Below are 13,410 nucleotides of genomic sequence, written 5' to 3' on the forward strand. Positions count from 1 at the left end.
AATGCAACCAGAACCCCTCTTAATCCATGGGATTCATGGGATTAAAAAATCATGAGGGTCCACAATGAAATCACAGACTCTGGTTTTGGACTCACATATGCAGAGAGACACCACAGTTCAGGCTGAACATTTAAAAGTACTGTGTGTGCACACTGAAGATAACTATAAATTCAAATGGGAAAAACTAAATGTTTTCAAACAGGAATACAGTAACTGCAAATCTGTTATAGGAAGAGATGAGAGCTAGGAATTTCAGACTTCCCCTTTGTAGCTTGGCACTGCATTAGCACATTGTACAAAGCATCTTGTATGAGGAACATTAAGACAAAACTTAAATCCAGTGAGCTAAAGAAAGCAGCTGTGTATCAATTTGTCTTGTTTGATTTTATTAACTTAAACCCTCAACATTGTATCAATGTTGGTTTCTGCTAGGGTTACTGAGTAAATGATCAGATACTTGTTTTTTTCTGACTGTTTTGTAAAGTTGTCATTTGCAAAACAGATGGCGAATATGCATCTTTTCTTTTTTGTTTTTTTTTTTTGCAGGAGGCTGGGGAGGAAAAGGCACATTTGGGCTTGTTCGAAGTTGCCTGCTCATCTAACTAGGGACATTAAAAAGCAGAGGGAAGCATAAGATAAAGTAAATCTTATGGTTGAACTATTTTCCTTACATTCCAAATCAGGAAGGATGAAGAAAGAAACCAGTTTTTAGCCAGAAAAAAACAAAACAAAAAAGTTTTGTCTGCCATGGTTCAGTGCATCATCACAGTAGAGACAGACATCTAGTTAAAAAGAAAAGTTTAAAAACAAGTTTTCCAAGCTTCTGAGAGACAAAGTAGTTTGTAAATTAATTATTTCAAGACTTTTTAAAAAATGAACAGTTGCCTCTAATACGTAGGAAAGCACTGTACAGTAAATGTACAACAATACATTATATATGTGGGGAGAGAGACAGCACATGTGCAACCCCAAACAAATCTGTACGATGAATGCAAGTTTTCTTAATGTCAGAAGGCTTAAATGGGAATGGCAGCCTCTCTGCAAAGGTGTGGAAGTGTATCTTAAATACACTTCGATATTTTAGCTTGGAAAGAGATGGCTGAAGAGGCGTGTTGTAGGGGTCTGCAGACTCCTGAGCTGCATGGACAAATGAACAGGGGATGACTATTCAGTATTTTTCAAGATACAAGAAAGAAGCTGTAAACAATGAAGGTATTGCATAAAAGGTATTGAACAAAAGAGCATTTTTTCCAAAGCCCACAGCTGAATTCACTGCCCCCTGATGTTGTGGAAACAGCAGTATAAATGAGTTCAAAAAGTAATTTAAAGAATAAATAGAAGAAAACTCAGCCACAGTCTATTAAAGGCAAAGATGTTGCTACAGGCCCTGGTTCAGAAAGAAATAACCACCTATTGCCAAAAACTAGCAACAGACACTGAGGGAAACATTACTGTGTGTTTACCTACTCAAAATAATCTTCCCCTAAGCATCTGTTGCAGACTCTGTCTAGCTAAGTAAGAGTAAATTTTTTGACTAATACAGTACTGATGGTTTTCTATTTCAGTTAAATTCTTCTTTCCCAGGGTATTTCCAACTAAAGCAACACAAAACTGCATCCAATAATAAACCGGGGGAAGGATTATCAATAAATACTGTCCACTGTGGTTAAAGACAGAGGTGAGAAACTGATTGAAGTAGGAAAAGCAAGCTGGGGTACCACCACAGAAGCCCAGAGGGAAAGCAGAAGAAAATATGTTAAAGGAAGCACTATTGTAATACAGCACTTGCAGAAGTTCAGAGGAACAAAAAGAGCTTTACTATTCACTGGCTGAAAGAGGCTTGGAGCTGTAAGCAATGATAATATGTCTGCTCACTTATTCCTTTGGAGTTCAGTATTAGAGCAGACATTAACTGAATTATAACTATAATGGGATTATACCAAAGAAACACCAGCCTGCATGATCAGTCTAAAGACCTGGCAGCCAAGCTAAAAAAATATGAGGAGTATTTTCAAAAGTCAGGAATTGCACTCACAGAAAATAAAAATATAATTTCTTACTCTGTCATCTCCATCATTCTTTGTCCGTCAGTCTCTCACTTGCAATTTTACTGGATTGCCATTATGAAAATAACTTGAAAGTAACTTTGAAGGGACTTCCTCTGAAAATTACTCCTTTAGGAGATAATACCAAAAGTATATCAGCATCCAATAGTGGTACAAAAATATATGAATCAGGCAAATTCTGATCTTATATTTAAGCTCGTATCTGAAACAAATGTAGGGAAGTCAAGAGTTTCTCCTCACCTCACCCATTTTCCTTCTGGTGTCTCAAATCCAAACCAGAGTTGCCCTTCTCCTTACCACGAAGACTACATCATGAGACTAGGCTGCTTACCACTGATTGTGTTCCTCGGGTGGAAGACGTTGTAACAGGTGTTATAGTGATGGTACTTGTCACCTTGCTCGCTGCGGGCCGCGAGGACAGGTTGTTTCGAGGTGATCGAAGGACAGTACCAGTCACAACTTCTTTCTCTGCTGCTATGTTCACTGGTCTCACTGTTATCACAGGACTTGCACCATCAGGTACAGCACTGGGAGAACGTTTAAACTGGGAACCTAGGTGGATGTGGATTTTGTTGTCTTCTGTCGTAATAATGTTGGCATTGGCATTGTACTTGCGGATTGGAGTCGGGACGGTTTGCTTTTCTGGTGTTACTTTGAAGACAGCTCTTCCCATGGTCATATCTTGTGACTGTGGAGAGACAGAGATTTCTGCTGGTGCTGCAGATGTTGATACTGTCATAATCTGAATTGGCGATGCAGGTCTGTCGGCAAAGGGTGCTCTCCCTCCCTCTGGGGACTTTTCCCTGGAGAACGTTGTTATAGTGACTGGAGACATAGAACGATCTGGGCCCATTGGACTTTCACTGCCTTTTCCTTTTTGTGGCATAACGTTTGGAGAGGGAATGATGGTTATTCGTGGCTTCTGATTTCCCAAAGTAGGAATGACAGTGGTACTTGAAAAAAATTCCTCTGCAGTTGGACTGGTTATCTCCAAAGTTGCTGTGCTGTTCTCATGGTCTGTTGTCACCCGAATATGAAGAGGCTGACCCTGTTTTGGTGAAAGGACAACCTCTCCAGGATGTGCTGGACTACTGTGGGTCCGGGCTCCTTTATCAGGAGTTGCCTGAGCCCCAGTTTCCCTCTTTTTCATCCACGGTATCCAAGATTTCCTCATAGCAAGCTCATTTGCTGCTGGAGGATATCTCTCGAGCACTGAAGAACGCTCCATGGGTTTTTTCAGACCTACCTGTCGCAGATTGCTCATGATATGATTCTCCTCCTGGAAGGATTTCCTTATAAACACTGCAGGAGTTTCTTCTTCTGCTGCTTCATTGCTTACGGCATCTGTCTGCACACCAGTGGATGTCACAGGGACATCGACCATTCTTCGTCCATTTATGCTGGGCCTCAGAGCACGGCTGTAACGCTTAGAAAGCTCCAGCTCTCTTGTTAGGTTCAGAACTTCCTGCCCCATACTCTTGTTTTTGTTTTCTTCTTCCATAAACCTTTGCTGCAGAACTGAATAATCAACTTGGAGCTGAGAAAGCTGGTCTTCTTTGTTCATCAGCTCATGGATTTTTTCCTTAAGAGCTTGAACTTCTGCTTTCAAATCTCTGCTTTTGGCCTCTTCCAGACGAAACCTGTGCCTCAGTTCTGCCTCCTGGCTCACCACTTCACCTTTTTCTATTGCTTTGGTTTTGGCAATCTGGAGTTTCATTTCCTCCAACTGTTGAGAAAGAAAGTTAGCTTTATCCTGCTCAGTCCTAAATTTCTGCTCTAGCTGATCATATTCATCTTCTGTCTTCATTAAATCTCCTTCAACCACTTCCAATTGTTTGAGGCGTTTTTTCAGTCTTTCAATTTCAACAGTGAGTTCCTTAATCTTGTTGTCCTCATGACAGCCATGCTCTGGTCCTTTCCTGGTTCGACCTCTTGTAATTTCTCTTTCTACTTCCTCTACACCATCAATTCTTTTCTTTAACAAGTCAACTCTACAGCTTAGTTGAGAGGATTTTTCTTCTTCACTTCTCAGTTTGCCAATTAACTCATCTCTTTCCTTTGTCAAACTAGACACTTTTTCCTCCATTTCGGATTTCAGTTTCAAAAATTTCTTACTTTCTTCTATCAATTTCTCTGTTACATCCATAACTTTCCCTTGTTCAACTTTAAAATTCTTGTTTAGACCCTCAACCTTTTTTTCCTCTTGTTTTATTTTTTCCATCATATTTTTTCGTTCATCAACCAACATTACAGTAAACGACTTCAGCTTTGTAAGGTCATCTTTTAAGCTTATTTCAGCCTTTTCCAACTTGCTTTCTGATGTCTCAAGGTCCTTCACTCGAGTCTTTACCACTTCCAACTCATTTATCAAGTCCTTAGTCAAATTCTTTTCTTTCTCCAAGTTTAAGTGTAGCTGAGTGCATTCAGACTTACTTTTACTGAAAGCCTCTTCCAGCTTCTCTAGTTCTGACATTCTTTTCTGCAGTTTTTCCACTTCAAGTTTCAACTCTTTGCTATGGTGCTCCTCCTCTTGCAGTTTATTTTTCAGCTCTTTGCACTGGGATTCGGTTTTTGTGATCTCTTCATCTTTGCCCTCCATTTCAAGCACACGCTTGCGGAGGTTTTCCACTTCTGCCATTAAGCTAGAGTTCCCACATTCCCCTTTTGCTATTTTATCTCTTAGCTCTTGAAGTTCCTCCTCAGCTTTTTGAAGATTTTTGTTAGTTTCTTCCAGCTCCTCTATTCTGCGAGTCAACCCCACTAGCTTAAGCCTTAGCTGTCTATTATGTGACTCTTGATTACCCAGTTTAGCAGTCATCTCCTCATGTTCTTGAGAAAATGATGAAGTTTTGTGTTCAAGTTCTGCCTCTAACTTCATCAGTTTTTGTCCATCTTCTTTAGTTTTTGCACTAATAATTTTAAGCTTTTCTTCTTCTTCTTTTAGTTTTTGGGTTAAGTCCTGTATTTTCTGGCTTTGTTGACCAAGTTGTTCAATATGCATTTGTCTTTCATCCACCAGCATGAGTGCAAATGATTTGAGCTTGACTAGTTCTTCTCTTAGTTTATTGATTCTCTTTGTATGTTCCTTCTCCTTCCGGGCTTGATAGACCTTCTCCTGCTCAAGAAGTTTCTTCAACCTGAAACAAGATAGAAGATATGCGTTAAACTAATATATATATATGTGTGAGTATATTTCCCCATTTTAAAAATCACCTTTGTTTTAGCTTCTTTTTTATTTCAAGTAGTCTTGCAAGAAATCACAGAATAACTACCTACTGCAGTTACATTCCCAAACCCAATATTTTAAATTACAAAAGTTAAATGAAAAATGTATAAAATCATCTAGAAATCTGAAACACAGTGAAATTTTATACATATATAGATAAAAAATATATCTGGTTTTAATTTCTTTCTATTTATTTCTCTGTTAGAATCATGTTGGTAAAAGTACATAGTATTCCAACAGGACAGGTATTATCTACTCACCAATCCATTTATATCAAACTTGTTTTACAAGGTGGATTCCTCCTTATGTCTTGCATATAGAAAAATGTGTAAAGTAAGATAAAAAGTGAAAACTAATTGCCATATGCAGCCACACATAAACAGACCAATCCTGGTTTATAAATAAACCAGCAGGACAGAAGATTACATTAGCACACAACTGATAACTATCTGGGCATCACAGGCAGTTATAATTAGCAGAAAGATAAATTTGCCAGCACATTGACTGTTATGTTAAAAAGTTTGTTCTTCCAAACACATTTCCATTTAGTAGATTTTGTGAACCACAAGGATCAGACTAATCAAACCTTTGGCTACAGCTAACCTCATCTAGAAAATGCTCCTCTCTATATGGTCTGTAAAGGTGTATTTTCAGACACTATGAAAGCTCGCAATACACAGATGTATCCTCAGAAGGATAATAGAGACCTACATTTTCCAGCCTTACCCATGCAACACGGAGATATTATTAGTAATGTATTTTATACCTGTGATTTATATTCAGGATACACTGACATCAGCAGAGGACGTTCCTGAACATGTTAAGGGTTGGACTTGATGATCTCAGAGGTCTTGTCCAACCCAGCTGATTCTATGATTCTGTGTTGTAAGCATAGATTTCTGAGGATGGTGACCCTCAATTGACAAAGAGGTACAGATAAGACAGGGATGTATGCCCTACCAATCCAAGAGCTTTATTGTAAAAGCAGCACTCCAACTTAGAAAGACAGAGGTACACACGCTGAATTTACTGTGAAATGGTGTTTTCCAAACCACTGTCATAGTACCTACAACTCCCATATACCCTATCAAGACATGTCATAATTCAAATCCCCTTGCTTTGTTTACCCTGTTGTCTGAAGCTTTTCAGCTTCTTTTTTATAAATGAGACACACATCGAAGTGATAATAGTAGAGCAATTTATGCCTGTTAACTGACTTGCAATAACTGGAACATCCATATCTTAGCAAAGATAGACTTTGATCAGTATTTTTATCTTAAATGCCAGACTGTAGATGATAGCAGGTGAAGCACAGATAAAACATTCCTCTCTGCTACCCCAGCAATGAAGCAGTGCAAAGGACTCTGGGGCACAATGTCATACACACAGGATGTCTCCCAAAGCCCTCACCTGAACTCTAAACTCATAACAGCCATACTAACTCGGTACTCCAGCAACTGTTAATGTTTCACTCCTTGCTCCCTGGGGACCAGAACAAAGAGGAACTGGAAAGAAAAGCTATAAGAAAAGAGAAGGAAGTCAGAAAACAGAACACAGGATGCAGTAGGTAGGGAAGGAGAAGGCTAAAGAATACATTTGAAAACAAGAGTCGGATAGAATGTGGGAGTAAGAGAATAGTAGGAACCAGGGGAAGAGAGAAAAACAAACAAACCTTACAGCCAAGCTTGCTGGGTCACAGATTACTTTCAAAAAAAAAAAAAAAATTCTCTTTAGCTTTGGCATCTCTTTGGAAAAGACTGAAAAGGCATGCTGGTGGATGGGTCAAGTTAAAATATCAAAAGGTAAAAAAAGACCCACTGTCACTCACAAAGCATGCCCTTTTCACACTGAAGAAGGAACTTTATTGGCATGCAATATATTCCCTGGCTGCTCTATCACACTGCTTCACATAAATGTTTCTGCCAAGAACTCTTCCTCCTCTCCCCCAGGCTATATCTTTAAAGAAATAGTATGTACCCTTCGACAAAATATTTGCCAAGACAGAACAATGTACCCTAACCTAGTGGTGCTCTAAATGACCCATCTCCCAAAGTAATGAAAATAATAGAAAGTTTCCAGCCTCCCTTGTCCCACACTCAAAAGCCTATCTAGAGATGCTTAGAAAATTGCCTATGATTTTTAATTCCTAGGCATGCATGTGTGATTTTCACCCAGCAGTTGCTCCATGTGGTATACACCAGCCAGGCTGCTAAGCAGAGTGCAAAATAATTCACTGGCAACACATGGCCCCATGTGATTACCTGAGAGTCTACTGAGGAATAATGCCAAGAAAGCCAACAAATATCTGTTAAACTAAGACAAAAAAAAAAATGCCAGTCATGAGACTGAGTAACAGGAGAAGAAAGCATGTTAGCCCTGTCACTGCCTTGCTGGAGAGCTAACTGGCCTGGCCCCTCTGGGAAAACAAAGCACTGTAACTGTGCCAATGCATGGAGGTGAATTTGCTACCATATCTCTGCTGAGCAAGGTAGGAAGCAACATGCAGCATTTTATCCTGCCTCAGCTTTAACATGGTGAAACTACACTATCTTAGATTTGACAAGTGAACTTTCAGAGAAGACACTTGACAATACTTCTGTTTTCCATGTCTAGGGAAACGGTTTCTAAAATCTGTTTCTGGGGGGGGATGAATGGGAAAGCAGTGTACAAATCTGTGTGCTAATTACCAAAGTAATTAACAGACTCTACACCTTTTTGGTGCAACTTCTAAACACCAAAATAAAGCTGAGTTTAAGCTTGCTCTTGCTTTCTGCTTTTCCATTCTTGTACAACTTTCATACCTCAGTGGTTAAACTGGAATTTCAGCAGACTGCAAGGTGAGGTTGTTCCTTCTTGACCCTCACAACAGATTTACTACCAAGCTTCTCATCTGACTGCTGCTGCTAATGTTTGCTAAGTAATGCAGAACCTCATGGGCTCCAATGCAACACTAAAAGCCTCTCAGACTCCCTGCATGTGCGTCTTCAATGTGTTATCCAGAGCAACTACACTCTGGATTGTCAAAAGGTTGAAAACACCTGCCTTCAGGGTCAAAATCAAAACAAAACAAAAGCTTTTTAATAATGAAACATGGGGCTACATACAGCGAAAACACTGACAAGCCAAACATTTGGTACCCCCAGCCCAGTCCCTGTATTTGCTGTCTTGGTTTGTGATTGTTTCTGGAGATGGGAAGAAATGTTTGGATACAAACAGGAGTTTAGCATCTAGACCCCAACATGTAGATATGCTCCAGTTCCCTGTGGAGAGAGTGATCACATTGCCTGCTCCTCTATGGACAGCACTGCTATGTCTGTGTGTTTCTCAATGGGTTACCACAAGTATCACGTCAAAGCACGCAGCCCAGGTCATTCCCCAAATACATGATCTTTTGTTGCCATGAGAGTCCTGGTGGTCTCTCCCTCTCCTTACTATCTGTCCTCCCCACAGAATCTGAAGAACAGGTGCCCTACAGGTGTCCAATACTCAAGATGATCACATTACCCCTTGCAGTGCACTGGATAAATAAAGTAGCGAACCCTTAGGTATGACTGTGTGCAAACTGTTAACTGCCTCAGCTAAAAACAAACACTCCAGGACAATGCTGGTCCCTGATTTTGAACCATAAAGAAAGATGCTTGGCTGGCATGGCACAGGATGGTGGACTACAGAAGCTACCGATGCAATCTCATGTGGTCCATGCTGCATAGGGAGATGCATCTCCTGCATCCCTCCACAGCCTTAGCTGTTCAAGACAAGGGTAGCAGGAGGGAGGTCTGTGGGTAGCCATGCTGAGGAAGTAGGAGACTGAGGACTTTCAACAATGAATCTCAGCTTGCAGAGAAAGCAGACACCAGGGTGGAGGAAGACCAACTATGGAATAAGTTTTAACATCTTTCATGAATGGTGTGTTGGTAGCAGTCAGCAAGGAGGAAGGCAGAGTGGATGGTCAGTAAGCAGGCCCTCCCTCTCCTCTGTCCTTTAGGTTTCATTGCACAAGGTCTTTCTGCTTCCCCTTTCCCCCTACAAGCTACAAATTGATCAACAGAGGCACGATGGGATGCTAACAGCTACAATCCTACTCCTCCAGAGATGTGCCTTCATTTCTTTCACTATAGTTATATTCCTGTGCTTCATCCTACCAGTTCTGCCTTACTCAGGCTGGGGCTCATCACTCCTTCAGGTTTGGATGGCAAACCTGGTCAACACTATACCTTTTTTCCCGCCACACCCTCAGGTGCCAGAAAGTCTAGTTATTCTGTCAATGTATTTGTACAAGACACTCCTGGGTTACAGCATAGAGGCAGTTTGTAAAACAGCACATTAGGTATGTTGGGAAGTGGTGTCCAACCCAGGCAGGGCTTTGGTCTGCTGCAAGCGAGTCCCTGAGTCTGCTGTGAAGGACAGGAGGCATGGATGGCTGTATCTCCTCCTTCAAGTGAGAAATGCAGAGTGACCGAAGGGCTTCTTGCTGGAGTGTTCTGGGTGGCCATAAGGGTAATTTAACATTCTCTTCAAGACCAATCAGTTCATTGTATCAATAAAGCTACAGACTTCACTTACTGTTTTTTTCTGTTTTAAGTCTACATGTCAAGTGTAATCACTGAGATGCACAGGAGAAACCCCACAGTACCATTTTTACAGCGTCTCTACTCAGACTAGAGCAAGACTTTACATTATTTCCATGTTTTTGAAAGACACTGCAATAGTTTCCCAACAGGAAAGCTCCAATGGGCACTACTGGATTTTAGACAGGATTTACTTTATTTGTAAATGGTAAAAGTAGTAGCAGCAGCAAGACCTTAGCTAAAATCAAGCATGTTCTTGTTCACATTTGCAAAAGAAATTACAAATAGTGGTCAGTAAACAATTTCTTCCTTTCTGAAGGATAATAAACTTCATTATTACATTTGAAATGTAATAAATAGAGCAAATTGGGAACTGTAAAACTCCTGCTTAGCAGTAATGATAGCTGATACGAGAAGCCATTCTCTGAAGTGGGAATATTTTAAGAAAATACAAAGAAGTTTCAGTTATCAGGGGAAAGATGCTCAGTGATTTCCAAAAAAACACCACTCCCCTCAAAAAAAACATTCACTTTAGAGTATTTGAAACAGAGTATGCCTCCCAAACATTTATTGAAAATTATACCAGTGTGTGCACCTCTCTTTCCATTTGTACTTCCACCAAGATGAGAAAACATCACAAATACTCATACAACCTTTACCATCTCTAGCATAGAAATGTGCACTTACATACACACAGAAACCCTGGGAAGGCAGGGCAAGGCAGAGGATGTCCTGAAAGGACACAAGCTGCCTCTGTGGTTTGCGTACATGTGAACATTTTGGCACCACATTTCAGCTGTGTTGTCCTGGTTTAGCCTCTTGCTTTGCAAACAGACTAAGCCAAGCTTTCCAAGGTGTCCCCCAGCGTTTAATGAAGCACTTGCAGGAGGGGCCAATGAGGAGGGAAATCTAGAGCTATTTCCCCTGCTATCAAAACTGGCAGCAGAAGCAACAGCAGTTAGAAAAAAGAGGATGGGAAGGAGGGAAACAGGTAAGGTCTCTGCAGGACCTTTTAATTGAGTTCATAGACAGCCTGAAGATCCACAGAGCTCCTCATTGCTGCTCTAGCACAAAGCCATTTGTTGTACTGCTCCTATAGTACCTATTTTGCCATTTACATTCCAAAAGGTTTGTGGTGATGGAATGTAATCACTTCTAACCTATCCTTTCGAAAGCCTGTAAGAGGAGATTAAGGAAAAGTACGTTAATGAGGACTTGGTCACTCTAAGGATGAGTTGACTGATGGCTCATGAAGGCTGCTTCCTCCTGAGGGGCCAATAGCATTTCTATGCTGCTCACACAGCAATCCCAAGGGAATTTTCACTGGGAAAGCAAATGCCTTCGCAAGCTCATCTTTCCACTTCAAACCTAGAGAGTTTGCTACTGTATCTGCAAAGTTAGAGAGACTGGACAACTTCCTAGTGGTAGCTAGAAAGTTCCTGCCCATTAAGAGATGTCAGACAATGTAAACCAGCAAGAGGTGGTTTAACTTAATAAAGGAATTCCCCCCCCCCCCCGTTCAGTGTACAACAGCTGATTTTGAAGATCGTTTCTAGAGCCACTGGGAAATCCTCCACATGTCAGGACTATTTCTGAGTGCTTCCATGTTTGGGCCAGGCTGAGATACCCAAAGGCTGAAGTTTGCTAGTTCTGAGTACTTGCAATTTCATCTAAAATCAAAGAGAGACAAAAGGTGCTCAGGCTCTCCAGGAAGTAAAACAATCCAGCCTATCACTTAAATTGAGCAATTCAAAATTAGGTAACACTTTCAAATCCTCAGCTTCACTACTTCCCACATATCAATCTCGGCTGGGAGAAGAAATACGTAAATGAGATCAGATCCCATGCCAAGCAAAAGAATAAAGCACATCTGTACTACTTTCTCCTTTCTATCCATTAAACTTTTAAGGTAAGCAATGAGAAAAATATTTGAATGACCTTACTATAGAACCTGCCAAGCTGCTGTTGAGTTTTATCACAGAACAAACTTTTAAAAAAAATGTTATCAGTTCTAGTAAATCTAAAGACAATTTTCTGTGGCTACATATTATACAAACTCAAAGTGCAAAAAAGTGCATATTCTTCATTGCTGAATTAACTTTTGAGAAGTGATTGTATCAAACTATATCACAAGCAGATTAATATTCTTGCTACTTCTAAACTACGTGAGAGTTCCCAAAATATACTGAAAGTAAAGGAAGTCTTTTCTTCCTTAGGAGGACACATTGCTTACCACCTACAATAGTTGTTTTTCCTCCTTCTGTTTCTAATACTGATTTTGCAAAAACTAAAATCCAGTTTGCTGAAATAGTTCATTTGTTTAGAAGTGTCTTACTCCAAGTGAACAGTGACTAAAGGCAATGTTTTTGAATAAGAACACTCATTAAATTCAGTGTCCCGCCACCTTTCCAGCACCTTGTTAATATCAAAAAAGCACTAAAGATCTTCAAGAACAAAACCCGACTGGCACCCGTTCGCACTACGAAACGGTATCCCAAGCGGACAGGCAGTTTTTCCAAGCTCCCCAGGCGAGGTACCCACATTAATTTCGGCGATCAGAGAAGGGGAAGGGGGATGCACAGAAAGCATGCAAACAGCAGCTGGGACCAAAGGCGCAGCAGCGCTCAGGTGAGAGATTAAAACTGCCAAACCTGTCTCCGGGCTGCGGTTCTCCTCCCCTGACCTCCGTGCGCGCTGCTCGGGAGAGGCAGCCCCGCGGCACAGCCCCACCAGGTGCACCTTCCAGAGCTCCAGCCCAACGCTACGGTCAGCTCGGGGCCGGCCAGGCTCCTCAGCACTGTCCTGGCCTGTCCAGCCAGGCTGGATCCGGAGGCGCGGCGGCGGGAGCGGAGCCGCCGAGCATCCCGGGCCCTCCGCTCCGCGCAGACCCCGCTCCAGCCTCCTTCCCTCCCTCCCGCGGGCGCCTACGCTAATGCCCAGTGCGCTCAGTGAACCAGCGCAGTGCGCATGTACACAGCAATTAGCAGCGCTCAAATTAAAATTACGTTAAAAAAATCTGAATTTCTCTTACCTTATAACTAGATTTTTTTTTTTTAAAGCCACCAAAACAAGAATAAAAGAGGGAGATTCCGGGGCACGGCTTAGTCCCCACGCTGCTAGGTGCTGGCTGCGCCTTGCATTGTACTCCCCTCGGGGCAGGCGAGGGGTGGAGCCGGGAATGACCGGGGAAAGGGTCCGGCTGAGCCGGCGGCTCGCGTCTGCCAGCGCTTCCCTTTGGGACCGCTCTCCAGGAGTTTGTTATTGACAACCACTCCGGGCTGTTTATAGGTACGGTTTAGAAGTGAACGATTAAGAACTAATAATTTGATCGCAGAGAACCCTTGTGAGTTGCTTTTGTTTAAATTGAACTGGGATGCACGAAGCGATGCTTCCCAGTCCCAGCTGCCGATTCATTCCTCTGGCTCAATAAAAGTTCTGTTGCTTTCCTGTTGTCTGCGCGCTGTTTGAAGTGGCAGTACTACTGCTGGTGCGCGCTGGCTGATCTTAACATGAGTTGCTAAAGGCATGAATACATGAAGAAAATCCCCTG

At 41.6% G+C, this 13,410-nt stretch overlaps 1 protein-coding gene across 7 annotated transcripts in view; it reads right to left on the bottom strand.

The window, feature by feature from the left end:
* FILIP1 (filamin A interacting protein 1) overlaps positions 1 to 13,410 on the bottom strand; it is a 105,754-nt gene that overhangs the window by 13,103 nt on the left and 79,241 nt on the right. For 4 of the 7 annotated variants that reach the window (XM_017825456.1, XM_017825465.1, XM_017825483.1 and 1 more), the window contains one exon: positions 2,398 to 5,203. In XM_017825456.1, the coding sequence (XP_017680945.1) occupies positions 2,398 to 5,203 (2,806 nt within the window). Of the gene's footprint in view, positions 1 to 2,397; positions 5,206 to 12,511; positions 12,745 to 12,891; positions 12,998 to 13,410 lie in introns of those variants that run through there. The other 3 variants (XM_017825501.1, XM_017825508.1, XM_017825493.1) reach the window with 3 other exon arrangements.

This window comes from Lepidothrix coronata, unplaced genomic scaffold (genome assembly GCF_001604755.1).
Source record: "Lepidothrix coronata isolate B3197 unplaced genomic scaffold, Lepidothrix_coronata-1.0 Scaffold4, whole genome shotgun sequence".
NCBI classification, from domain to species: Eukaryota; Metazoa; Chordata; class Aves; order Passeriformes; family Pipridae; genus Lepidothrix; species Lepidothrix coronata.